The sequence below is a fragment of the Nilaparvata lugens genome, chromosome 13 (genome assembly GCF_014356525.2).
Source record: "Nilaparvata lugens isolate BPH chromosome 13, ASM1435652v1, whole genome shotgun sequence".
Taxonomy (NCBI): Eukaryota; Metazoa; Arthropoda; class Insecta; order Hemiptera; family Delphacidae; genus Nilaparvata; species Nilaparvata lugens.
In genome coordinates this window covers 8,329,296-8,356,975 of record NC_052516.1, presented here as the reverse complement: position 1 = coordinate 8,356,975, position 27,680 = coordinate 8,329,296, and the positions used below count along the sequence as shown (strand labels likewise).

Here is a 27,680-nt window from a genome sequence, read left to right as displayed (position 1 = left end):
CGATATAAGTAATTTAAGGTTTGGGCAGTTGTAGAAAATTTTTTTCTACAACTGCGCATAAAGAAAGAATTTACATACTCAATTATCCTTGTAAAACAGCTTATCTCTGAGGAGAATCTACTTTATCGCTCCCTAACCATCCGCGCATGCGCAGTAGATTTTCTTTACGCTTGCTAATCATTCGCGCATGCGCAGGAGAGTTTCTTTACGCACACTAATCAGCTGATGATAAGCAACTTGCCAAAAGACAAACCACTCTCGGTCAGATCTTAACCTAAAAATTCGTTAATTGTTCCGATTCTGCAGCCATGATGGATATCAGTGGAGACAAATTATTATTAACTCCGCCAGATATAAGTGATTTAACAGGTTTGTAAAGTTGTAGAAAAAAAATTGTATATAATTCGCGTGTAATGCTTCTTTATCGCTCTAGCAAAATTATCATGCTCCACTTCGCATCGCGTGATAACTGTTTTGCGCAAGCGATAAAGTCGCGCATTACGCTCTTAATACATAAATAGCTATTTTATAACTACCTGGTTACCAGTCTCACACACTGATTTTTCCAGAACTCATCAAACTCTCGATAGTGACCTATATCACTACCTCCATAAACAAAGCTGTAATGCATTCGTGTGATGTCAGCACAGGTAGGGTTCCTACACCAATAAAAATTTGTTGATTTCAGCTGATCTATATCAGCTAGTGTTTTAATCGGTGTAGGAGCCCCAGCTGTGCTGACGTCACACGAATGCACTATGGCTTTGTGTACGGAGGTAGTGCCTATATTCTGAGGCCTATTTGCATCATATTAATCTTGGTTTAAACGTGACAGATCAGCTGTTCGTTTACCCCGGGATGAAACATAAATTTTTAATACCTGTGATCATACTTTAATGTAATCGTGGATTAGCGTTAAATGTAGACGAACCTGAGGGTCGCTATCTCCAAAGCCGATTAATCAATGTATAGTCGGATTTATTTCAATTAGAGACAGCTGATGGTTTAAACTTAATTCAAAGATTTACTTGAGTTCATCTCCCAGTTTGACTTTCTTGGAGAAAGAGACACTTAGGGCCGTTTGTCAAAGCTGAACTGTCAAACAATCAAAGCTTAAGGTGCGTACAGATATACGAGCCGTGAACATGAGCAATTCACTTCTTATCAGCTGACTATATCTGTATTTTTACAGAAACGGTAAGATACAGATATAAAAAGCTTGGCATCAGCTGATTAAAAGTGAATATTGTTCATGTTCACGGCGTGTAAATCTGTACGCACCTTAAAACTGAACTTAATCAGCTGGTGACTTAAACTCAGAATGAACTACATTATAAGGAGCGAGACTTGATCCATCTAATCCAGTTTAAACTGACTCTGTGCAAACGGCACCTAATCGAATAAGTTGGAACAATAAAGCTTATTGGAGAAGACATAACTACAAATAGTTTTTCCACACGCACTCTCAATATTATATTCCTTGCAATGGATTCAATTACTTTGGCTAACGAACTTGATCTCTAGAATGCGTCCAAGAACACCCACATTAATAATTCCAAATGTATTGGTCGAAGCGTTTGTTAGTCTGAGATACTTTTTTTTACTGTTCCAAAACACACGATGGTCCATGGATTTTCTCATTTTTTGGTGAAAATTAAAAATCGCTCAAACTTCGTGACCTTATGCTCTTTGATGCAAGAAACACGAATCTGGAATCCGATTCGCAAAATTCCTCACCGTTCATTAAATATGGCCATTTGAAAAATCATCGAACATACGAATGCAGCTGTAATCTGAATGCACTTTTTATGCTGTTACAGCAAATTCTGCTGGAGTGAAACATTTTTTTGGAGTGAAAAATTTTTCTGCAAATTCACTTAAAACTATTAAAATTTCCTATAGATAATATAAATGCTTCCCATTTCTCTATAGTGATCATTTGGCTACTTACCCTTCTTCCAAGGTGTGAAACTTGATTGTTGAGTAAGTTTCTCTTTGCTGGTCCTCAAATTTGTATTGAACATCTGTAACACAGCAGAGAAGCTGCAATCAATATCTCAATTTAATTATTTTTTTAAATTGAATTGTGTCAAATCAATATTATCATCTTAATTGAATTTGAATCTGAGTATTGGTGTTACAATCATTGTCTATCATCTTCGGCAAAATATGTTTTACCAACTACCAATGTCATAGGAGGAAGATAGCATTAAGCATAACGAAATCTTTAGGCTCAACTCACACTTACGCGACTCAGGTCGAGAAGAGACTCTACTCTAGTCAAGAGCATGTGCTTCCAAATGGTGACACTCAGACCAGTTGGTCCTAGTCTCCGCGACGTCACCATTTGAAAACACATGCTCTCCACTAGAGTCGAATCTCTTCTCGACCTGAGTTGCGTAAGTGTGAGTTGAGCCTTACTCTATGCCAATATATGTCTTGATATCTAATCTTGAGAATGTTGTATGTACTATCAGTTATGTTCTGGCCAGAGAACTCGAATTGTAGCGCCAGAATGCCAGACTGCAGTTCTGCCAATAGTAGGCTTGTGTTTGCGCCAGCACAGACCGTCCTGCTGCTTTAGCCTTGTCGTCCTAGTTTTGTCTGTCTTGTTTCGTCAGCCCGTCTACCAAAATTGTGTTTGTCATGTAATTTCGATCGGAAATTTCTTGTAAATAATTTTTTGAGTGTAATGTGTGTGAATTATGAATATAACAGTGTAAATAGTATTGAATTGAATTAATTTGAATCAGATTTGAATTTATAAAGAATCCAGTTTGAGCTTTGTTCAAAACACAGTGCATAGCCTGCAAGTTGAACGCGAAAAGGCAGCCCAGAAGCCAGAACCTGTCTTTTCCCAGATTTCGTCCCACCCTGAATCTGACCAAAACACCTAATAAAAAGGCTTCGAAGGCAAGTAGTCAAGATTGGAATAAATCTGGTGAGTTTTTGCTCTTTTTTATTGTTCATTAATGCAGAGTTTAACTGTACAAATAATCTGGCTCAAATTGAAGATTAAATTTTGCCCCTTGCTTGTATTAGATTATTTAAATAGTAAATTACAGTCATCTGGTAGCTCTAGCCTGAGCTTTGTTCAGAACATTTTATAAAGAACATATATTTTCTTGGTGAATAACATTTATCTTCAACTCTTTTTTTCAAATCTAATCTGATTCAACTCCAATCAAACTTCTTTTAGTAAAGAGTATTCCCATTTCATTTCAATTGTTCCTGAAAAAGGACGAAGTATTGAGTCAATAGCGTTGACCAACGATATTAAATTCATCTTTGTTCAAATATTAATGTGTTGAAAATTTGAAATTGATTGGTGAAAGCAATCGAATGTAATCGTCCAATAAACCCACAACCAATCGAGGCTCTGGAGATCAGTAAGAACTCATTACGCTTGTCAAACACTGCAGGCCAGTTTCCAAACAGAAAGTGGAACTGAACAAACTTAACAGTATTTTCTTCACCGACAATAAGCAGTTTCGAATGGCAGTTTTAATATTTAACAATAAGCAGTTTTGAGCCCTGCTTGAATCAGTGAGTAAAATCTACATGTAGAATTTACATTCTATACGCACTGGCTTGAATGGGTACAATCTATATATAGCGAAATGGCACTCACTGACTGACTGACTGACTGACTGACTGACTCACTCACTCACTCACTCATTATTATCAGCCCCCCCATTAAAATTTCTGGTCAGAAACCATCCCCAATATTCACACAACATATTCCCAAAGTTTCATGCCGTTCTGTCAAGTAGTTTTCAAGTCAATAGGGAACAAAAAACATACAAACAAACAACACAAAGCCAGAATTTATTGTAACTTGCATGCATAAAGAACTCTTACTCAAATCCAATCTCTCTCTCTTTCTCTACTCTCATCAGTATTTCTCCCTCATCCAGTATTATAGACGAAGACGAAGAAAAAGAACAAGACCTAGAAGGAATGGTCTATTATGCAATTCCCCCCTTCCTTCTTTCTCCACTAACTGGAAAGGGGGTGGAAGGGAAGGATTCTTCTACAGTTGAATTCACTCAAAACTGTCAGAATTTGTTGAAAGGCGTGCATTGACGTCACTGATAAGGATTGCTGACAGGCTTAAGTGAATTTCAGTGTACATCGTACGATCGCTTTTTCGGTAAAAGCATGCAGCATGAAACCAGCTGAGCCGTTCAGCTAAAGAAAGCACGAGTTTGAGAAGCTGTAATCAAATAATAGAGCTCTCTCTCTCTCTGGGTCAATCCACTTATTAGTCCTATAGATTTTCGGACATCTTCTATCTATCTATATATATATATATATATATATTATATATATATATATATATATATTATATATATATATATATAAAAGCGAAATGGCACTCACTCACTCACTGACTGACTCACTCACTCACTCACTCACTCACTCACTCACTCGCAGAACTAGAAATCTACCGGACCAAAAACGTTCAAATTTGGTAGGTATTGGCCCTTTAGAGGCGCACTAAGAACGGGTTTGGAAAATTCCCAACGATACGCTCAAAATCTGCGGTTTTTAGCGTTTTTTCAGCTTTATCGAGAACAAATAAACAGAAAATGTTCAAATTTAGTACAGAAGCTCAGCTAGGGTGTAATAATGTTGTGTTAGGAGGAATTTGAAATAACGCCAAAGATACGCCCAAAATTCGCGTTTTTCCAGCGTTTTTGCTTTTTCTCAGATTTATCGAGAACAAATGAACAGAAAATGTTCAAATTTAGTACAGAAGCTAAGCTCGGGTGTGATAATCTTGTGTTAGGAGGAATTTGAAATAACGCCAAAGATACGCCCAAAATTCGCGTTTTTCCAGCGTTTTTGCTTTTTCTCAGATTTATCGAGAACAAATGAACAGAAAATGTTCAAATTTAGTTCAGAAGCTAAGCTCGGGTGTGATAATCTTGTGTTAGGAGGAATTTGAAATAACGCCAAAGATACGCCCAAAATTAGCGGTTTTTTGCGTTTTCTCAGTTCTTTCATCAAGTAATAGACAGAAAATTTTCAAATTTGGTACAGAGGTTTAGCTAGGGTCTAAAAATGTTGTGATGAGGTGACTTTAATATTTCATTAAAGATACGCCCAAAATCAGTGTTTTTTCTCAGTACTTTGACTTTCTGATGGAATGAAGGATGCTCAGATAAAAAATGCTGGCGAGCGAAGCGAGCCCGTTGATCTCATTTTTGGACGATCCAGTCGGGGGTCCAGGGGGCGGAGCTCCCTTGCTAGACGGATATGGCGAGCGAAGCGAGCCTAACGGCTAATATATAATATAATAAAAGAAGGAATTGGCTTATACACGTACGGGATGGAAATTCACGAATGACGCATCATAACGTTTCAACTACTCAACTGATTAACTTGAAGTTTTGCACATTGATTCCTTATTCACCGAGGATGGTTTTAGGTTTAGTTTCAATTCGTCAAGTTCTTAGTTTGTCTAGTTTTAAATTGGACCCTTGTGGAGCACGGGTTACCTTCTGCCATAAAATCATTCTTTTAGACTATAAAGGTGCGAACAGATTTACACACCGCGAACATGAGCAATTCAGTTTTAATCAGCTGATGCCAAGCTTCTTATATCTGTAAAAATACAGATATAATCAGCTGATCAAAAGTAAATTGCTAATGTTCGCAGCGCGTATATCTGTACGCACCTTAATATAATCTCATGTAAGTAATCTCGAATTAAGTACTTATAATCCTTAATAAAATCCTATAAGTCTATTTTGTGGACTTCAAATCCCTTTAGAAACTTACTATGATCAGCTACCGGTTTTCTTGAAACTGCATCAAAATGGCTGACCTCTGTGAACCGGATACTTTTTCCATTATTGGGTAGAGATATGGCATACAGCTCAATTATTCCATCCCCATATTCAACGTTTGATACGTTTGTTCTCCCGATTACTGAGTGGATAACTCGAAAGATGGCATCCTGTATCAAAAATGGAATTTGGAATTACTAATAGGAGACATGAAGTAGCCCATGAACATTCCAATTTCTTGAATAAGCAGAATATAGCCAGCATATCAATGGTACGGCAATAAATAATCTGCGATATGCTGACGATACAGTTATTTTAGCTGGAACACATGAATAACTACAGGCACTACTTGATAGAATTGTCACAGTAAGTAAAGAATATGGGCTGTCACTGAACATAAACAAAACAAAGTACATACTAATCACAAAAGCAATGCAAGACAATCCTATGGTATATTCAGAATACCAACCTATTGAGAGAGTAAAAGAATATAAATACCTATGAACAACCATCAATGCAAACAATGAAGTACCCAAGAAATACGAATCAGAGTCGAACAGGCCAGAAGTACATTTACAAGAATGAAGAAGCTTTTCTGTTGCCGAGATCTAAACCTTGATTTGAAGATAAGAATGATGAGGTGCTATGTGTTATCTGTTTTGTACTACGGCATGGAAGCCTGGACGCTGAAGGAGATTGATGTGAGGAGATTGGAGGCATTTGAGCTATGGATGTATCGAAGAATACTACGGATTTCATGGGTGGAGAGAGTGACCAATGTAGAAGTGATGAGACGCATAGGCAAGGAAAAAGAAGTAATTATGACAATTAAGAGAAGAAAACTGCTATACATGGGACATGTTATGAGAGGAGAAAAATATCAATTACTTCAAGTTATTATGCAGGGGAAAGTCCAAGGAAAGAGATCCGTAGGAAGGAGACGAAACTCATGGCTGAAGAACCTTCGGGATTGGTTTGGATGCAGCAATAATGACCTATTTCGATCTGCGGTCTCAAAAGTAAAAATCGCCTTGATGATTGCCAACCTTCGAAACGGAGACGGCACCTAAAGAAGAAGAAGCCAGCATTGATCCTTATTGGAGTGATCATATATTTGTCATATATATTTACTCTTGATGCAGAAATTTATAGGTCTGCAGTTTATTGGGAGGTTCAAGTTTCAATACCAGTATCTGATTAACATTGGTGTTGCTATCCTTGTCTACATTGGATCTTGTATGAATAACATTGAATCTTTTGAGATTGTTCACCAGGGGTGCCATTTAGGGGGGCAGGGAGGGTCTAGGCCCCCCAAGGATTAGATGAATAATGAAAATGCGGGTCTATCTACACGAATCCTTAGAATCTCATACTGATTTAATACTTTTTCAAAAAGCAGTAGTATATTTCCTTCTACAGTATCAACGATGTAGCGAAATTGCCTTGAAAGTATGGGTACGGAGTAATAAAGAATATATTTTTCTCTGTGGTATAGTTGAAGCTTAAAATATAGAATGTGTACAATTATTGATGAGGGCACAATAAGTGAGTCATTGCATAAATTTCAACGTGAGAATTAACAAGTTGCAAGATGTTACAGTGAAAGCAAAAGAAATGGCACAATCAGACAATCAATAATGTATGTACAGAGTTGGTGAGAATTATGGGAACAGCTTAATGTTTCTTTAGCTTTCTTACTGAAAGTTATTTTCCAATAAGAATATGATCCCAATGAAATAATTGTTGGAATTGTCATTGTAAAAGAAAAATTTATCTTTTTCCATGATTTTTTAGAAATCTGTTTCAGTGTATTCCTACTTTAGGGCCTCTCTGTAGGCCTATATTTCTAATAAATACTTCATGATTAACCAATAATGTAGGCCTATATGCTTGTATTGATACTTCAACCACATTTGTATTAAAATGAAGATAATGAAGCATATAATAACATCTTCGAATGTAAAATTTATGGGGTAACCCAGGACCCTCTATCCTTTGGGCGTATTCCTTCCCACCCTCATACCTCTTGGTTTTTGCCCCCCCTTAGCAGTTTGGTGAATTGGCGCCACTGTTGTTCACACAGTGGCAAAGTGTGAATACTCTCATAAGAACCAATGGTATTCATTTTCTGCGCAGCATACCAGAGTTTCTTCCGAGAAGCAGGGCTAGAACATGCATCAATAATGTAATCCTAAACTCAAACTGCTTTTTTTATTGGCACTTCTTTCTTCTTTTCAATAAAGCCTTCTCATATTGGCTCTCATGGCATTTCAATCACGATTAAAATTAAACAGGCTTTTGAGCAACTGAGCCTTGATATTGCAAGAAACGTTATGGAGCAATTATTTTTATAATAATAGGCCACCGCTAGAAGTAATAGAACGTTATACCATAGAGAAACAATAGCGAGAGTAGATATCCCATGGTATAGGGCGTTTATGTAGCAACTTTTACTGGTATCTCAAGCCGATTATTGTCGATTTTTACTGTTTTGTTGGGGTGAGAGTGTATGAGCGGCACAGTTTGAGAGACTACGAGCGTCACACAGCTTCACGGGAAAGAACTACGTGGACTATCGGCTTGAGATAACAGTAAAAGTTGCGACATAAACGCCCTATACCATGGTTATATCTACTCACCCTATTGTTTCTCTATGGTTATACTGATGGAATTGAAATGATAGATTATTGATTATTAATTACAATGATCAATAATTATTGATTATTTTTTTATCTTACCGTATTGCTCCAGCAAATCCGTACTTGCCTCTGTACAATGGTAAATATGTTTCGAAATTCATTTCGTGGTATTTCAGCATTTTGGTCTTTAACCTTTTGATAGCATTTTGGAAGAAATAATTCGGTGTTCACGAATGTTGGCGCTTCACAGCTGAAAAAAATCATAGGAAATTTTGTATTTAATTCAAATTGTTTATTCAGGAATAATACAGAGAATTGGCCCAATTTGAGACGGATGAGTGTAGATTGGGGGAAGGAAAAATCCCTCCCCATGTGTACGTATGTTGCAACGCATACAGATACCGTCAGTATGCTATGTCTGCTCACAGAATATTTGTCCGTTTGCATACGTATACTTTTTACTGTGTGCGTTCGCTTAGAAGCTGTGTATACAGACTCAATCGCCACAATAGTTATTTTCCTACAGTTACGTTGAAAAGTAGCGATTGCTGCACTGATTACAGAACGCAAAGAATCACTTTTCCGCTCTAGTGCGGGAAAAATTTTTCTGCACTCCAGATTTGCAACATGGCAACGCAAAATACTTAGTAGGTTATATGGAGCAACAGTGCAGCAAAATCAAAATGAAGTTGGTAACAGTGACTGCTGTGGCTGCTATAGTGAGCAGAGGTGCAACCAAGCACAACGCGCTAATTATTAATCATATATTATAGCCAAGGACAACGAGGACTTTAGGATTTTAGGATTAAGGTTTTTATCAATAGTAAAATCACACAGAAAAACATTTGATGGATTTCAGGCAATTTTACACATAATTACCCACTTTTCATATTCAATGGTAACTGTAGGAAAAACTTAATGTGAAATACGTGCGCAAAGTTCCTCTGCTGCACTCAAGAAACCATTCCGCCCTCGCCTACGGCTCGGACGTAAACGTTTCTTTCGGTGTAGCAAACTGACACTTTGCGCACTAGTTGCACAATAGTTATTTGTGCAACTAGTGCACACAAATAGTTACACAAATAACTATTGTGCAACTAGTGCGCAAAGTGTCAGTTTGCTGCACCGAAAGAAACGTTTACGCCCGAGCCGTAGGCGAGGGCGGAATGGTTTCTTGAGTGCAGCAGAGGAACTTTGCGCACGTATTTCACATTAAGTTTTTCCTACAGTTACCATTGAATATGAAAAGTGGGTAATTATGGGTAAAATTGCCTGAAATGCATCAAATGTTTTTCTGTGTAATTTTATTATTGATAAAAACTTTAATCCTAAAATCCTAAAGTCCTTGTTGTCCTTGGTTATAATATATAATGAATAATAATTAGCGCGTTGTGCTTCGTTGCACCTCTGCTCACTATAGCAGCCACAGCAGTCACTGTTACCAACTTCATTTTGATTTTGCTGCACTGTTGCTCCATATAACCTACTAAGTATTTTGCGTTGCCATGTTGCAAATCTGGAGTGCAGAAAAATTTTTCCCGCACTAGAGCGGAAAAGTGATTCTTTGCGTTCTGTAATCAGTGCAGCAATGACCACTTTTCAACGTAACTGTAGGAAAATGAAATAACACTATTGTGTTACATAGTGTTACTAGTGTTTACATATAGTGTAAAAGTGTTCATACAGTTCAATAGTGATAATCAATTACTATAGTGAGGTCCACGTTATAATGGCAGTGTAGGAAGTGTGATGAATCTTTCAAATAGATCTCATGAAAAGAAAGAAAAAATTGTGATTACCTTTTAAAATGAAAGAATTTGCTAAAGGAATAGTTAGCGACCGAGCGATAAAGCTTACTTATCAATAACTGTATATTTGATAAGAGTACCGTTCTGTACTGAATATTTTTCTAGGAAAATTATTCAATAAAATTATAATTATTTTGCAAATAAAGCACAAATTATTTACGAATTGCTCACTGATTTTGAGGTTACACTTTGTTTACTATCGATCAGATGTTTTTAAAACAGTTCGAACGCAGCTGACTGATTCAAAGCATTGTCAAATATCATACCGGTTCTCATGCAAGGTAAAATATCATTCCTAAAAATTATAAAACTATCAATAAAGGATCAAGAATTTCAAAATAAAAAATAAAATGTATGTATTATTGTTGAAATTATTTATTATTTAAGAAATTGTATTATGCGTCAGGTCTTATTGTAACTAAATAGGTCATAGCATGAAATTCTATTATTGATAAAATGGCAGAAATTAATTATAATAATCTCAAACCTAATAAAAATTGTACAAGAATATTAATTTATTATAATTTAATTCAACTGAACCACATGGTAATTAAATCTCTTTGGTAGGTCTAAACCAATCACAGTGCATAGAAATAGCACCAAGACGGTGATCGTTTGAAAGCAACACATGTTAATCTATTATCAGACATCAACCCTGCCTTATCAGTTACACTAGCACGTGTACATTGTATGAGAGGAACTATGTCTATAAGATTAAGCAGTTTTAAGAATTACATGAATTAATTATTACTGTAATTAAAGGAATTGTATTCTACTGCTTGCCACTGACGTCATGTTTACGTCACAAGCGTTCTACCAATGGCAAATTTTTATGCAAATTATTACATTGAGATTCTGAGAAGCAAGGTCTAGCCTAAAAGCTTAGAGAAAAGAGCAGCACTTCCCTTTTGAAATCCTTACCGTGTAGATCTCTTTTTATAGTTACCAAAGACCTATTTGTAAAAATTTCTTGTTCGATTTTTAAATGTTCTATTTGTGAGCCGATATTTTAGGCCAATTTATTTGTTATTTGTAAATTTCTGTTTTCATCAATCGATAAATTTAAAAGCTTAAAGTAAATTATCCCTTAATTAATTCGGTGAAGGAGATATTTAAACTAAAATTCCCCACGTGCTGAAATTGAAGCCTGGATTGCCGCCGATCAAACGATTTTTGATCTAAAGAAGAAAACCACGACCGCCAAGGAAATTCACGTGAGTTATAAGTTTTAAAAGGGGCCCCAATCTACGCTTCGAAAATATTTCAGTGCAGAAAAACATAAATTTTTCTTCGTTAAGTTATTGGCCACGCCGACAAGCGCTTTAGCATTTAAGAGCCTAGAATTTATTCACATTTAATTTATAAGAATTTGTAGTTGATTAACTATCCTCCGCTGCCTGAACCACGACCCCGAACATTTTAAAAAATATTTCTATAATTCATTTTTTCACTATTTTTTCAAACTGTTAAATTTTATCAATTGTAAAATTCTGTTGAATCACGCATGGTATCATGCAAGCACAAGAAAATTTTTAACTATTCTATTAATGCTAAATTATTATCAACCTGTGAATCAAATTCTGAATCTGCACTGTATGATTACATATTTTATTATAATATATTTCAGTTTTGTTAATTCGCTTTCTGAGTTCGATTATTTCTTAAGCCTGTCAATTATTGTTTCTGATACGTTCTATATCATCAAGAACCGATCGAATACGATCATTGGAATAATTGAATTGAGCTGGATATTGGAACAGGTCTAAGTGGATGTAGCGAGTGGGGTCAGATCGAGATATTTGTTCTTTGTCCTTACCTGCTCATATATCAGCTTTTATCTGTTACCTACCTCGACTTTGGAGCGAACACACCAATTGTACAGCAGAAGCAGCCATAGATCATATAAATTCCTACAATAGAGCTTAAAACCCGACAAGACTCTGTTCTCGAAGTATATTCTGAACGATATTTGGTTCAAATACCGTATTTTAATCCTTCAGAACTTATTAGAGACACAGTCCCGTAAATTATCTACATCGGGATTTTTGCTCGACCTGTATGATTTTGTATGCTCATTCTTCACAGGTAATAATTTTAAGGTATCCGTATTCTGTGTTTAGCGATCGCTACACTGCTTATAAAAAATTTCATCATTATACAATTTGTCATTAGAAGAATCAAGGGTGAGCGAGCGTTTAGGCCTCCCGCGATTCCGACAATTGTATTGAGTCTTGTATTGAGTCAATCAGTCTGGTGTTCACCCAGCGTCCACGCACGCAATTACAAAATTTATAGCCGCTACACCATTGACTCAGTACAAGATTCACTCTACATGTGTGAAGCCGTTAAAAAACGCACCACATGATTTGCCGGCCCAACGTGAGGCATTTAAATACCGCATTACATCACCCTACGTGTGTTGTCCTATCCTTGGAGGTGAGAGTGACTCCCCCAGGAAGAGCTTCACATGATTTGGCGCCCAACAGTGATAGGCATTGAAGAGGTGGATAATCGACTACGAGGATTATTAAGTTGCTCAGTATACTATAGCGCTGACAACGGGAAAATTTTTTGAAAAATTCATGGTTGTGAATTTCTTCAATTTTTAATATTAACTGTTCACTGTTATATAAAATAACAAGAAGTACCATACCCAATTTTTGAACAGAAAAGAAATTTATCGATTGATGAATTTTTAGAGAAAAAATCGAACTCAGAATTTTATTATCGTGTTATTCGAAAATTGGTCATACTATAAGTCATAGGTATAAGAGATATCATAAGAAAGGTCATATTATTTGAAGAATATTAGGTCTATATTGAAACAATTTATAAATATTTACAGAAAAGAGGATTGAAGTTATTTATATTTTTAAATTTTTAAAACATAAAGAGGGAAGTAAAATTAAATCACGGATATACTGTGGAATTCAAGCAGAGCATCACTACTTTTATATAAAGTTTTGCGAAGAACACTAGCCTATATATATAATTGCGGCAAGAAATTATAAGAATAAAATATTTATAATAATAGTAATAATAAATTATAAGAGGCGTACCTGTATTACCGCATAAGTGTTCACTGTGTATCCTGTGTGTCCTTGTCATTTTTATGTTAACGATATTGCTAACTTGACTCATTTTATCACTGAACACATTGCTAAACCACTTTTTCTGTATTTCACTCACTACGAAGCTATCACAATTTCTATTGGATTTCTTATTAATTATTTTGTATATCACAACACTTTCACGTTTTTTATTCACCGCACACGTTCGTCGCGTTATTCTCTCACAAAACATGGCAGGAAACGACCAGGTCAATCCAAGTCTGTCGGACACCGAAGACATCTCACCCGATTGTTCGCCGCCATCCGCATCTGCCACCGCATCCGCCGATTTCCATCCCAATGTACTGGATGATTTATCTTCGACACAGGTGGAGGAGAGCTGCATCCTAGTGGAAGATCCGTCGGCAGCCCAAGAGCCGGAGGACGAAACATCGGGAGAGCATACGGACGACGACGCCCCAGAAACAGGAACCCCCATTTCTCGTACCGTTGCTCGGATAAAAAACCAGAAGGTAACTGTTCGCCATACACCCGCTCCCGCAATAGATTGGAACACCATCCTGAAAGCAATAACCAAGATGAATGAACAAACAAATGAAGCAATAAACAATCTGAGTAAGAAAACCCAACAGTGGAGGGAAGAAATCAGACAGGCAAGGGAAGCCGACAAACAAGCAAGAGAAGAATTAGAGAGGGAAATCCAACAGATGGAGAAGGCAAGTGAACAAGATTTTGAAAAATCAGAACAAAGGTTGAAGGAAGCAGCGGAAGAAAGCAAGATATTAGGACGGCAAATTGAGGAGAAGTGTCATGCAAAGGAAATCAATATTGGACCAGAGACTGAACCCACGCATGCGGAAGTAAACACACTCGAAGGAGAGGTCATAAAACAGACAAACGAACGTGACACATATATGGAAGACCAACCTACCGAGAGTGTCAAGACTGAAGTCGCGCCGCACCCCGCCGAACGCCGAGAGGGACTGGACGACATCACCAGCCAAGCCGAGGACATCATTCGTGGCATAGAGGGACAGCTCGTACCACCGCGCGCCGGACACCAGGAGTCCAAGGACGTTGCCCACCAAATTGAAGAGCAGCCCGGACCGCCGACCGCACGTATCTCCCATCCACCGAAGACAGCATCTGCAACATATAAACCCAGCATTCATGAAGATAGCCACCTAAACAATAGAAATGAAACAGAAACCCACAACAAATTGAAATCACAACTGAAAATAAAAACCTCTAAATCAAAACAACACACAAGTAAAATAGCAGTTCCACGGAAAAGAAAAATAATGTCAAGAAGAACTTATCTACATCGCCGTCATGTTAGGCTAAAATCGTACATCAAGCTTCCTACCAGCATGCAAGAAAAAAGAAAAATAGTATCAAGAAGGACCTACAATCACCGCAGTCATGTCCGGTTAAAATCAAACAGACTGTACACCGGCATGCAAAAAAGAAAAAGATTATTCGAAAAAACCTACAGACACCACCGGCATGTAAGGTTTAAAAATATCAAACTGCATGTTACAGGCCGACAAAGAGGAAATATGTTTGTAAGAATCGATCTACACCATAGGCACATTCGTTTTAAACCAAGTTTGATAAAACGGATAGTTGCAAATTGGAATTGGACCTTGAATGATACCGAAATCAAATTTAGATGGGGGCTTGAGGAAATAATAATCTTTTAATCAACTAAAAGCTACGTTGTGAATTATATCAATTATCAAACTTCTTCATGGTCACAGCCTACCCACCGAATCATATCTTTGCAGACTGGCATCTTTCTACTGCAGCCTAATCAACATAGCCTAAACTTCGCCGCATCTCAGCCAATAAGGAAATATTATTAATTCACTTCAAATGAAGAAACCGAAATCAACTTTAATAACAGAAGAAAATAAAACTACAAAACAACTCTAAAAATTTACCAACCTGATCAAGCCATCAGTCTCGTGCTACCGTCATCACCGAAACAATCGTCTAATATCATCTGCACAACTGAAAAACAGAAACAAGAATTATATTATCCACAGAAAATAATTATAAATTAGAAATAACATGAAGTTAGTAGTGAATAGGAGGAAAGAAAATAAACAAAGTTTATTTGAAAAAATGTGTAAATCTAACCTCGAAATACAGAATTGACAGAAAAATCTACTCAGAACCAAAGCCTGTTCGATAATTTTCTTCGTCACACCAACCAATGTGTGTGAAATCATAGAGTCAATGTATAGGAATCAAAGCAATATCGTTGTTAATTAATGTAACCTGTTATTTAATGTGGAATTATAAGTAAAAAACGCAACCAAAAATATATATTTATGTTAATTTGCACGAAATGCGCATGTTCTATGTCATATGAATGTATCTCTAAAAAACTCCAAAGAAAATGAAATTCTTACCTTCAAATGTGAAATTTATTACTGTTGCATCAAAAGATCATGAATTGTAATTCAAATTGATAAATGTAAGACTTAATATTTGTAACCAACATTGATAAAAATCAAGAAAGCCATTTCAAGTGTAACCCTGTTTGTACGCAACGTACTAAGCGCAGATAAGAAATTGCTCGAGTCAAACGGTAGACGATTGTCATGTCACCGAAGTAAAATCACACTCTCACCCAATTTATGTAAAAGCCAGAATAAAGAGTCGAAACCTGTAATAACTATGAAAAAATGATGAAAGTCTATATTTGTTGCAAATACTATTCAAATCTTAAGAAGTAATATGTGAAATTTTGTATATTTGTTATAGTTATGGGTCTGCTCATAAGCCACCCGTGAATGGAAGTTGTGGAGTTGTTTTAATGAAGGATCCAAAGAGACCTCATTAATTATTGTATTTCGATTGTATCCAATGAAAGGAACAATCAATTATTTATTTTCTCGTAGCCAAAAGTGCACGATATATTGTTTTTAGTGTTAAGTGTTGAGTTTTCGTAGAAGTAAGGAGATGAAATAGTGTATTCATCACAATATCGGATTTTTCAAATAGTCATTGTTTCGACTCGTCTCCCAATTACCTATTTAAAATATCCTGGGGGCTTTTGTGTGATGAATCTTTCAAATAGATCTCATGAAAAGAAAGAAAAAATTGTGATTACCTTTTAAAATGAAAGAATTTGCTAAAGGAATAGTTAGCGACCGAGCGATAAAGCTTACTTATCAATAACTGTATATTTGATAAGAGTACCGTTCTGTACTGAATATTTTTCTAGGAAAATTATTCAATAAAATTATAATTATTTTGCAAATAAAGCACAAATTATTTACGAATTGCTCACTGATTTTGAGGTTACACTTTGTTTACTATCGATCAGATGTTTTTAAAACAGTTCGAACGCAGCTGACTGATTCAAAGCATTGTCAAATATCATACCGGTTCTCATGCAAGGTAAAATATCATTCCTAAAAATTATAAAACTATCAATAAAGGGTCAAGAATTTCAAAATAAAAAATAAAATGTATGTATTATTGTTGAAATTATTTATTATTTAAGAAATTGTATTATGCGTCAGGTCTTATTGTAACTAAATAGGTCATAGCATGAAATTCTATTATTGATAAAATGGCAGAAATTAATTATAATAATCTCAAACCTAATAAAAAATTGTACAAGAATATTAATTTATTAATAATTTAATTCAACTGAACCACATGGTAATTAAATCTCTTTGGTAGGTCTAAACCAATCACAGTGCATAGAAATAGCACCAAGACGGTGATCGTTTGAAAGCAACACATGTTAATCTATTATCAGACATCAACCCTGCCTTATCAGTTACACTAGCACGTGTACATTGTATGAGAGGAACTATGTCTATAAGATTAAGCAGTTTTAAGAATTACATGAATTAAATTATTACTGTAATTAAAGGAATTGTATTCTACTGCTTGCCACTGACGTCATGTTTACGTCACAAGCGTTCTACCAATGGCAAATTTTTATGCAAATTATTACATTGAGATTCTGAGAAGCAAGGTCTAGCCTAAAAGCTTAGAGAAAAGAGCAGCACTTCCCTTTTGAAATCCTTACCGTGTAGATCTCTTTTTATAGTTACCAAAGACCTATTTGTAAAAATTTCTTGTTCGATTTTTAAATGTTCTATTTGTGAGCCGATATTTTAGGCCAATTTATTTGTTATTTGTAAATTTCTGTTTTCATCAATCGATAAATTTAAAAGCTTAAAGTAAATTATCCCTTAATTAATTCGGTGAAGGAGATATTTAAACTAAAATTCCCCACGTGCTGAAATTGAAGCCTGGATTGCCGCCGATCAAACGATTTTTGATCTAAAGAAGAAAACCACGACCGCCAAGGAAATTCACGTGAGTTATAAGTTTTAAAAGGGGCCCCAATCTACGCTTCGAAAATATTTCAGTGCAGAAAAACATAAATTTTTCTTCGTTAAGTTATTGGCCACGCCGACAAGCGCTTTAGCATTTAAGAGCCTAGAATTTATTCACATTTAATTTATAAGAATTTGTAGTTGATTAACTATCCTCCGCTGCCTGAACCACGACCCCGAACATTTTAAAAAATATTTCTATAATTCATTTTTTCACTATTTTTTCAAACTGTTAAATTTTATCAATTGTAAAATTCTGTTGAATCACGCATGGTATCATGCAAGCACAAGAAAATTTTTAACTATTCTATTAATGCTAAATTATTATCAACCTGTGAATCAAATTCTGAATCTGCACTGTATGATTACATATTTTATTATATATATTTCAGTTTTGTTAATTCGCTTTCTGAGTTCGATTATTTCTTAAGCCTGTCAATTATTGTTTCTGATACGTTCTATATCATCAAGAACCGATCGAATACGATCATTGGAATAATTGAATTGAGCTGGATATTGGAACAGGTCTAAGTGGATGTAGCGAGTGGGGTCAGATCGAGATATTTGTTCTTTGTCCTTACCTGCTCATATATCAGCTTTTATCTGTTACCTACCTCGACTTTGGAGCGAACACACCAATTGTACAGCAGAAGCAGCCATAGATCATATAAATTCCTACAATAGAGCTTAAAACCCGACAAGACTCTGTTCTCGAAGTATATTCTGAACGATATTTGGTTCAAATACCGTATTTTAATCCTTCAGAACTTATTAGAGACACAGTCCCGTAAATTATCTACATCGGGATTTTTGCTCGACCTGTATGATTTTGTATGCTCATTCTTCACAGGTAATAATTTTAAGGTATCCGTATTCTGTGTTTAGCGATCGCTACACTGCTTATAAAAAATTTCATCATTATACAATTTGTCATTAGAAGAATCAAGGGTGAGCGAGCGTTTAGGCCTCCCGCGATTCCGACAATTGTATTGAGTCTTGTATTGAGTCAATCAGTCTGGTGTTCACCCAGCGTCCACGCACGCAATTACAAAATTTATAGCCGCTACACCATTGACTCAGTACAAGATTCACCCTACATGTGTGAAGCCATCAAATACCGCTCCACAGAAGATAGGAGAAAAGGGTTGCCAGATCTCAGCCTTGCCACCCAAACAGCTGATACTGGTATATCTGATGAATTTAACTGTTAATAATTATTGTTGAAAATAGTTAATCATATTTTATTTGTCAAGAAAATATATTTTTTTAGAGATGTAATAATATATTTCTATGATTGAGAATTAGTTGAATTTCTACATTGTTTATGAACGATGTGGCAACATCACAAAGCGTGAAAGAGATAGCGTCATCTGCTTTGTTGTTGAATGATAGACAAGGATAGCAACACCATTGCAAATCACACACAGCCATTATAACGTGGACCTCACTATAGCGGGTAACCCATACTCCACAAGTGTCTAATTGAAAACTTGATGAACTGAAACCTTAACCTACTGAAATCTTGAAGAATCTAAAATAGGCCTATAACCATCCTCGGTAAATTAAGAATCAATATGCAAGATTTCAAGTTAATCAGTTGAGTAGTTGAGACGTGATGATGCGTCACTTGTGAATTTCCTTTTTCTGTATAACCCAATTTTTCCTTTTATTATATTATAGATTATTCATTGTTCATTGGTAAAAGATGGAACAGTACTCACACATAGTTCTTGAAAGGTTTTGCACTGTCATATGATGGTGATGATCCTATTTTTATTGATATGCCATCCTGATGAATTACCCTCTGACTAATTTCGGTCAGGGGTTTGTCTCTATAGTATGAGTTAGACGTGTCCACTAGTATAGGCTTATTTGTCACAATTTTTTCCGCGAAACTGCAAGAAATACAATTATTAGGATAGAAGAAGAATAAGGAGAATAGCAGATGAAAGCACTGCAATGATGGCCTATCATTCATTATTCGCTTCACACATCAGTTTTGACATAATAGCCTGGGGAGGCGCACCGCACACATACATAGAACAAATACTGATATTACAAAATAAATCAATAAGGATTATGAACTGTTTGCCATATGACGCTCACTGCAGGCCTTATTTCAGGAGGGACAGAATCTTTACAGTAGTATCCCTCTATATCTACAAGACAATTCTATATATAAAAAAGTATGTAACGGTTAGGCCATGTAGACACAATATACATGAACATAATACAAGAGGGAAAAACGATTTCGACCTCCCATACAGTAGACTGCTGAAAACACAGAGACAGCCACATACACAGGGTCTCCGCTTTCATGATTGCCTGCCACGATTTTACGATATAAAAAGTATAAAAGAGCCTAAACCATTTAAGCAAGCTCTAAAAATACCTTTTAGACAATCCACTCTATTCACTGAAGGAATTTCCAGTGAAGAGTGTGATTCAGAAGTAGCGACTTTCATTCGCTTACTTGACGTGCCCCCTTATCCTTGTTATGTAGGTGGTGGAATAAAAATGAAATGAACAAACATGATGACTTTTTCAACATCCACTATAACCCTACAATCTCACAAAATACAAGTCGATGTATTTTTTGAAATATTGAGCGAATTCAAATAAATGCTATTGAAGATATGAGTATTCTTGTAATTGCTTTTTTCGCATATTTGCTAAAATGACATACTCGTGATAAAAATGTAATGCTTTTTTTCTCGATATAGAGATAATAATTGTTTTATGGATATATTTGTTCTTCGAAATCCTATCTACAGGAAAAAAGAAGGAATAAATGTGCATTGCTCTTTCCTCGAACGGGAATGTTCTTTCCCAAATGAATAAATCATTGTTCATTCCTCATTATCCTAACTGCATCTCAAAAAATCGCTGAATTTATTTTTGTTAGATTTCTTGGGATTTGAATTTAGGGTGGCTCGTTGAAGTAAGTGATCACGCGCCGGTCTAATAATCTAGAGAACCCGAGTTCGAATTTCGACCTGGGCCACCCCGTCTTTCGGAGGAGACGATAAGTCATCGGTCCCGGCTACCTAAAAAGTAGTTGCTATCTCTTATCATCATCCCTCTCACTCATTACCCGCGCACAAGTATAAGAACTTATGTGGGCATCAATCTCAGTATTATTATAGTTTGTGTAAAATAAGTTGAGACTTGGCCCTCCATCCGAAGAAATATTACAGGGTTGCCAAATCGTGTAAAATTGCAACTTTCTCGAATTCCCAACTCAACGTCAGAATTGGATGTAGAATAATATTATCATCCCCAATATCCTAGTAGTACTAAAAAATGTCTCGACATTGACGAACATAATCATCAATTGAAAAATAACTATACGTCGGATAAAAATTATCAAGACACCAATAGAAAGGAGACATTCTCACCGTTAATTTGATGTAAAATTATTAGGCATTACGACGCCCCATGATTCCGAGAGAAGTGATATTCAAAACAAAAACAAATTTTCGCGAAGTTTCCAATTTTATCATGAAAGTTGAATTTCATTTTAATCCTTCAACCCTGAAGCTTTTTTAGTACTACTAGGGTATCGGGGATGATATTCTACATCCAATTTGACGTTGAATTGGGAATTTGAGAAAGTTGCAATTTTACACGATTTGGCAACCTTGTAATTCCTTCGGATGGAGGGTCAAGTCTCAACTTATTCTACACAAACTATATTATTTAGCTTTTCTTGGGATTTATCTTGGGAACACCTCTACCGTTCACAGGAAACTTTATATAGAAATGCATTAAAATATCATCAAGTTATTTATATAATTATGCGGGAGACTGAGGAAGACTATCTGCAGATTCAGGATTCTGAGGACACTGGTCGACAAGGGATGTCTGAGAGTTATCTACTTCTCTCTAGCACAGTCCCTCATGCTGTATGGGATTGTGGGATGGTGAGGTGCAAGCTCCTTGCACATCGAACCGCTCCTCAGGGTACAGAAGCTGATCATGAGGGTCCTCAACCAGAAGCCTCCACGCTATTCATCAGACCAGCTATTCAATGAGTTTGACGTGATGGATCCAAGACAGCTCTACTCCAAGGAGATACTATGCAGATTACACAAGAACCCAACAACATTTCAAACCAGAAACCACAACCACAACACCACATACAGGAATCTTCTCATCACCAGAGTTGCAAGGAAGGCACTATACCAGAGACATTTCAATCATTTAGCACCAAAATTATATAATCTACTTCCTGCATACTTTAAACAGATTAATCATCCTAGAAAGTTCAAAACAATAGTACACAATTGGTTGATGAGCAAAGGAAGACAGAACATAGAAAACATTATTTCAAATAACAACTAACCACCTAATGACTTACTAAACACTAACTAATTAATAATACGCACAAAAAAAACTAACAAAACCTACTCTAGAAATTGACCTACGCCATAGTGGAGTAGGTCAATTTCCTCACAGGAAAAACTAAACAAGTAGAGGAAACATTAAAAGAATTTTTGTAACTAACTATTGTAATTTATCTAATATTTTGTGTAGTTGATGTAGTTTTAGTTTTTTTGGGAAATAAACATTTATTTATTTATTATAACAATAATTATATTATTGTTCATATTACAATCGTTGGGTGATAGAATAGGAAGTCTACTGTTCATTTTCACCAAGCTTTGTCAAGAGCTGATTATGGTCAATATTCAGGAACACTTTACAACGAGTTCCCTGAAACATACTATGATTTCTATATGTTCTGAACAAAGCTCAGGCTAGAGCTACCAGTGGACTGTAATTTACTATTCAATTTATCAAATAGAAACGAGGAGCAAAATTTAATCTTCAATTTGAGCCAGGTTATTGGTACAGTTAAACTCTGCATTAATGAACAATAAAAAGAGCAAAAACTCACCAGATTTAATCCAATTTTGTCCACTTGCCCTTCGAAGCCTTTATTAGGTGTTTTGGTCAGATTCAGGGGTGGAAAGAAATCTGGGAAAAAGATAGGTTTTCGCTTCCAGGCTGGTTTTCCGTGTTCAACTTGCAGGCTCCGTATACTGTACTATATTCCGAACGAAGCTCAAACTGGATTCTTTTTAAATTCAAAACTGATGCAAATTAATTCAATTTAACACTATTTACGATGTTATATTTATAATCCACACACACTACACTTAAACAATCAATTACTAGAAATTTCCTATGGAAATTACATTACAAAATACGAACTCGGTCTTCACAACAAGACGAGACAAAACGAACAAGAACGACTGGTCGACTGAACAAGAATGACGGGCTAGAAAAAATGGCAAGGCAAACAGCTGGACGAATCGACACTAGCGCACAAGCCCGCTACGGGCAGAACTGCAGTCAGGGATTGGCGCTACAATTCAAAAAATGCTCTGGCCAGACCACTATAGATGTATACAGACTTATACGCCACGAACACGCACATTTTACTTCTCATCAGCTGATTCTATGCTGATTACAGTAAATCTGTATTTGTACAGGAACAGTAAGAACAGATAAAATAAACATCAGCTTATGAAGAGTGAAATATGCGTGTTCGGGGCGCATAAGTCTGTACGCACCTTATGACAAAAAGTTATTAGGTAATTCCAGTGCACACCTGTAAACCGTATCCAGCTTGACCATGTTCAAATGTATTGACCGAGCTTGGTAAAAATGGACAGTAGACATCCTATTCTATCACCCAACGGGTGAGTGATATGGCTTTAGAGCCATAATATTATAATTATCATATACAAATTCAACTCTAATTCAAGATTACATGAAGTATTTTTGGTCGTATTTATTTTAATGCTTCACATTCCAGGTTTGAATAAACAGCTGATCAATCTTGGTTTAATCTGTGATGGTGCATATGTGTCTATGTACCGATAACAAATATATCAGAAGCTTTGTGTTATTCCACAAATAATTCTGCGCTCTAATAAATAATACAGTATATGTACGCACTTTGGAATGGCTGTATCAGGTTTGGACGCATACTGCCAATTTTCGTCTTCGTTCTCTGAAAAAACATTCAACATTTTATTACGAATCAATAAATCATTGCTGTCATCAATAATCAATAAATTTAATGCGATTTCCAAAAAAAAGATTTCAACGACAATTGTGAATTAATGTGTAGTAAAGGGAAGTATTTATGAATGAATTGTTTCTGTGTCCCATCTAAACTGCGAAAAACAATAGTAACTATGTAACAAGGTTAGCAAACCAATTCTGTTATTATTTATTTTTGTTTAGATACAAACAACAAATCATTAGAAATAATGATTGCGGAAGGACCAACAACCACAGCCCAAAGCTGTTCCTTCCCCGAATTTTAATTAATACTCCAGTCCAAAAAGTAGGTTATGTTTCATGTTATTTACATTTTTTTTTGTTTAGTACCACAGCCAATATGAGCTTTGGCCGCCACCACCACAGCTCTCCATTCTTCTCGGTTCTCAGTCATTCGTTTCCATCTTCTACATCCCATTTTTTGGAGATCATCTCTCGCTTCATCCTCCCACCTCATTCTTGGTCTTCCTCTTTTCCTTCTGGAATGTAGCCTCTCCTTGAATATTATTTTAGGCATTCTGTTCTCATTCATCCTACCAACAGATATGATAACTTTAAAGCGTGAATCTTACAAGAGAAATCTGAATAGTTTGGCGAAACTTACTGCACAGAAATTGAGTTGATGAACCATCGTCGCTATTAAAACGGCATGTTTCTTGAACCACTCTCGCACGATCAACATCGAATTTTTCTAAATAAACTTGCACTCCTTCGTCGTATTTTATTTCATGAATATCCTTTATGCTGATCAGTACGTTGGTAAATTTCGTGAACACTGCTGTTGATTGATCGTTCATCTGTGAAAACAGAATAGGTAGAGTAGATTAAAATTATTAGACCCGGGTTGAATCTTAACGGTGATTAATTTCACGAGAACCAATCAGAGAAGGCGTTTTTGATAAGATGGCTTCTCTGATTGGTTCTTGTGGAATTAATCACCGTTAAAATTTAACCGGCTGTTGTGCAACCGGCACTTAGTGTCTCACAGGGAGAGTGGAAGCTGTATAGATTATTTATTAGCCATTATTAGCGTATGACTTAATGGGTGGGGAGATCTAAGGGTATAGTTCCACCTCACCTTATATAGTCCATAGTTCCCTAATGGGAAACCGGACACTAAGGTTATAGTGAGCACAATACTTTAAATTTACACTGAGTTAGAGGCTTTTGTGACTGCATAACCATTAATAGATTTGAATTCACAGAGTTTATAGATAAACTAGCCGGCAGGCTTGCTTCGCTGGCCCAGTCTAGCCAGGGGGCTCAACCTCCTGGACCCCCGGTTGGTCATCCAGAAATGGGAAAAACCGCTAATTTTGAGTATAATTGAGAAATCTTCTCAATAAAACAATATCTATATCCTAGCTGAACTACTGAACCAAATTTCTTGGAGAATCAGAGAAAACGCAGAAAAAATGCTGGGGAAATCTTCGAAGACGCCGTAAAAGCGCCTATATCACCGTATCTTTGGCGTAATTTTGAAGTCCTCTTATTGAAAATTTTCCAGACTCTTGTTGAACTTCTGTATCAAATTTGTATTCTGTTTTTGGCAAATAAATGAATTCAAAAATTTAAAAAAATGAACAAGATCTAATTATTATTATTAAACGAAGATCCAAATTAAATGCTGAGGTACTAGGTTCGATTCCTGGGCTGACAAATAATTTTTGAATAGTGGCGCTCGTCGAATTTCCATCTAGCTGTTTACCCTGTTGTAATTATTATTATTACTAAACATGAATCCTAATAATTAAATGCTGCAAATCACCCCGAAGACTTCTGCTACTGCAAATATTGACAACAGGGTAAACAGCTAGATGGAAATTCGATAAGTGCTGCTGTTCAAAAATTATTTGTCAGCCCGGGAATTATTTGTCTCATCGAATTTCCATCTAGCTGTTTACCCTGTAGTCAATACTTGCAGTAGCAGAAGTCTTCGGGGTGATTTGCAGCATTTAATTATTAGGATTCTTGTTTAGTAATAATAATAATAATTATTTTAGTAATAGCAGGGTAAACAGCTAGATGGAAATTCGACGAGCGCCACTATTCAAAAATTATTCGTCAGCCCAGGAATCGAACCTAGTACCTCTTAATTGCCGGTCAGGAATGCTTACCCTTACACCAAACTGACAATCTCTGTTTAGCAGCGCTCATTTTATACGAAGCCATAGCGGCCAGTCAGTCTACATATGGAAATTACTGAGATATTGCAATTTTATTCAAATGCTGATGAATTAATTATTCTGCTATCCAGAGATTATCAGTTTGTTGTAAGGGTAAGCATTCCTGACCGGCAATTAGGAGGTACTGGGTTCGATTCCCGGGCTGACAAATAGTTTTTGAATAGTAGCTCTCATCGAATTTCCATCTAGCTGTTTACCCTGTTGTCAATATTTGCAGTAGCAGAAGTCTTCGGGGTGATTTACAGCATATTTGATTGGGATTTTCGTTCAATAATAATAATAATTCAAAACCCTTCCAACAAACCATTTTTATACCTCCGCTGAGCCTGTGTACCAATGAACATTTTCATCATTTTTTGCCAATTATAGTTCTTTAAGAACACAGAAAAACTCAGATTTTGAATACAGTTATCACATAATTTCTTACCGCGATCGCATTGCAGCGCCAAAAATCTGCACTTTCCTGCACGAAATATTCGGAGTAGTCATCTATTTTGTCGTGCGTTATCTCGTATTTGTCAACATCGTAGCTTATCTTTGAACGTTTATGAATTTCTATTTCATATGCTGTTCTATCTTCAGGGATTGACGTGTACGCACATCTTGGAAAACAAAAGAATACACTGATAAATCCATTGAGGTGAGCATTATACTGGCTTCCAGTATATAATACTAACATGAGGTTAGTATTATCATACAGGAAAGATAATATAAGTACAAGTATTTTATGCTATCTTTTCTCTATGGTATAATACAGAGTGACTCACGAAAAGTGTAACAGCTGAACACCATAGATTCTTCAAGAAATTTGCAACAAATAAGGTCCAGTAAAATTTTCTTATATCGATCTTAGTTTTCGAGATTTATAGATTTTTCGATATTTTTGAAAAACGTCAATAACTAGAGAACTATCAGACGAAATCCAATTTTAAGGATATAGTTGGGGAGAGGAAGAAATTTCCTATAAGATCCATAAATAACTTGTTCCTTTTTGACGATTTTGAACTTGTTATGAGAGTTGAACAGTTTGAAATTTGACTTTGAGCTCGACAAAATTTATTTATTTATTTTGTTTATTTTATTTATTTATTGTATAATAAATTAATAATAATACAATTATGACATTGGAGGAAAAACTAGGCTAAGCCTGTACTATTTCTCTCCAAAAATTTTGATAAAATTTTAATGTTGTCCAAAAGATAAGGTTATATAGTCACACACTGCTTCGTCAATTGATTTTCGGTCTAGAAATGATGATTTAAAATTTTGAATTTTGAAGGTTGATTTCATACTCTAAATGAATCACAATAAATTAAAAACTTTAGAAATATTGCACTTATTTAAAAAATGTGAATACAAAATCAAAAACCTACTCACTATTTGTTATTCACAGCTCTAAAATATATTTAGACAAATATATATTTATTTCCAATAAGAATCATATAATTTTTTTAAGGTTTTACTATTTCTCTAGTTTTTCAACATAAATTAAATCACATTTGTACCGTCATGAAACTCCATTGGTCTTTAGTTGTTAAGATAGAATATTTATTCATTTATGAAAAACATGGAAGCATACAGGATTTCTCCCAAAAATTGCTTCCATAACAACACAATTACAATAGTTCATTATACATAGTAAGAGTACAGAAAAGAAGAATATTGAAAAATTACAATGAAAGAAGAGGAAAAATAATAGAAAAAAATAAATGAACAAAAAAAAAACAGAATCAGTATAC

General features: G+C 35.7%; 2 protein-coding genes across 2 annotated transcripts in view; both read right to left on the bottom strand.

The window, feature by feature from the left end:
• The window catches only part of LOC111055500, a 145,582-nt gene extending 119,024 nt beyond the window's left edge, over window positions 1-26,558 (bottom strand). Inside the window, exons 1-7 of the mRNA XM_039439723.1 lie at window positions 26,369-26,558; window positions 24,360-24,552; window positions 23,648-23,702; window positions 19,402-19,575; window positions 8,534-8,684; window positions 5,788-5,965; window positions 1,952-2,024 (exon numbers count right to left, since the gene is read on the bottom strand). Coding sequence (XP_039295657.1) covers window positions 1,952-2,024; window positions 5,788-5,965; window positions 8,534-8,684; window positions 19,402-19,575; window positions 23,648-23,702; window positions 24,360-24,552 — 824 coding nt within the window. The 5' untranslated portion in view covers window positions 26,369-26,558. The remainder of the gene's footprint in view (window positions 1-1,951; window positions 2,025-5,787; window positions 5,966-8,533; window positions 8,685-19,401; window positions 19,576-23,647; window positions 23,703-24,359; window positions 24,553-26,368) is intronic.
• Window positions 13,042-14,453, bottom strand: LOC111053562. The gene is made up of 2 exons (XM_022340478.2): window positions 14,245-14,453; window positions 13,042-13,873 (listed from the first exon to the last, which is right to left on the bottom strand). Exons 1-2 carry the CDS (start codon window positions 14,441-14,443, stop codon window positions 13,563-13,565), a joined length of 510 nt encoding a protein of 169 aa, XP_022196170.2. The 5' UTR covers window positions 14,444-14,453; the 3' UTR covers window positions 13,042-13,562.
• Window positions 26,559-27,680: the final 1,122 nt, after the last annotated feature.

Bases quoted from the DNA above. Each gene is read 5' to 3' on its own strand.
- LOC111053562 (XM_022340478.2), bottom strand. From the start codon at position 14,443: ATGGGAGATACGTGCGGTCGGCGGTCCGGGCTGCTCTTCAATTTGGTG. The intron at 13,874-14,244 runs GTAGGTTGGTCT...TATTGCTTTCAG, and splicing joins CTTCAGTCTTGACACTCTCG to GATGGTGTTCCAATCTATTG.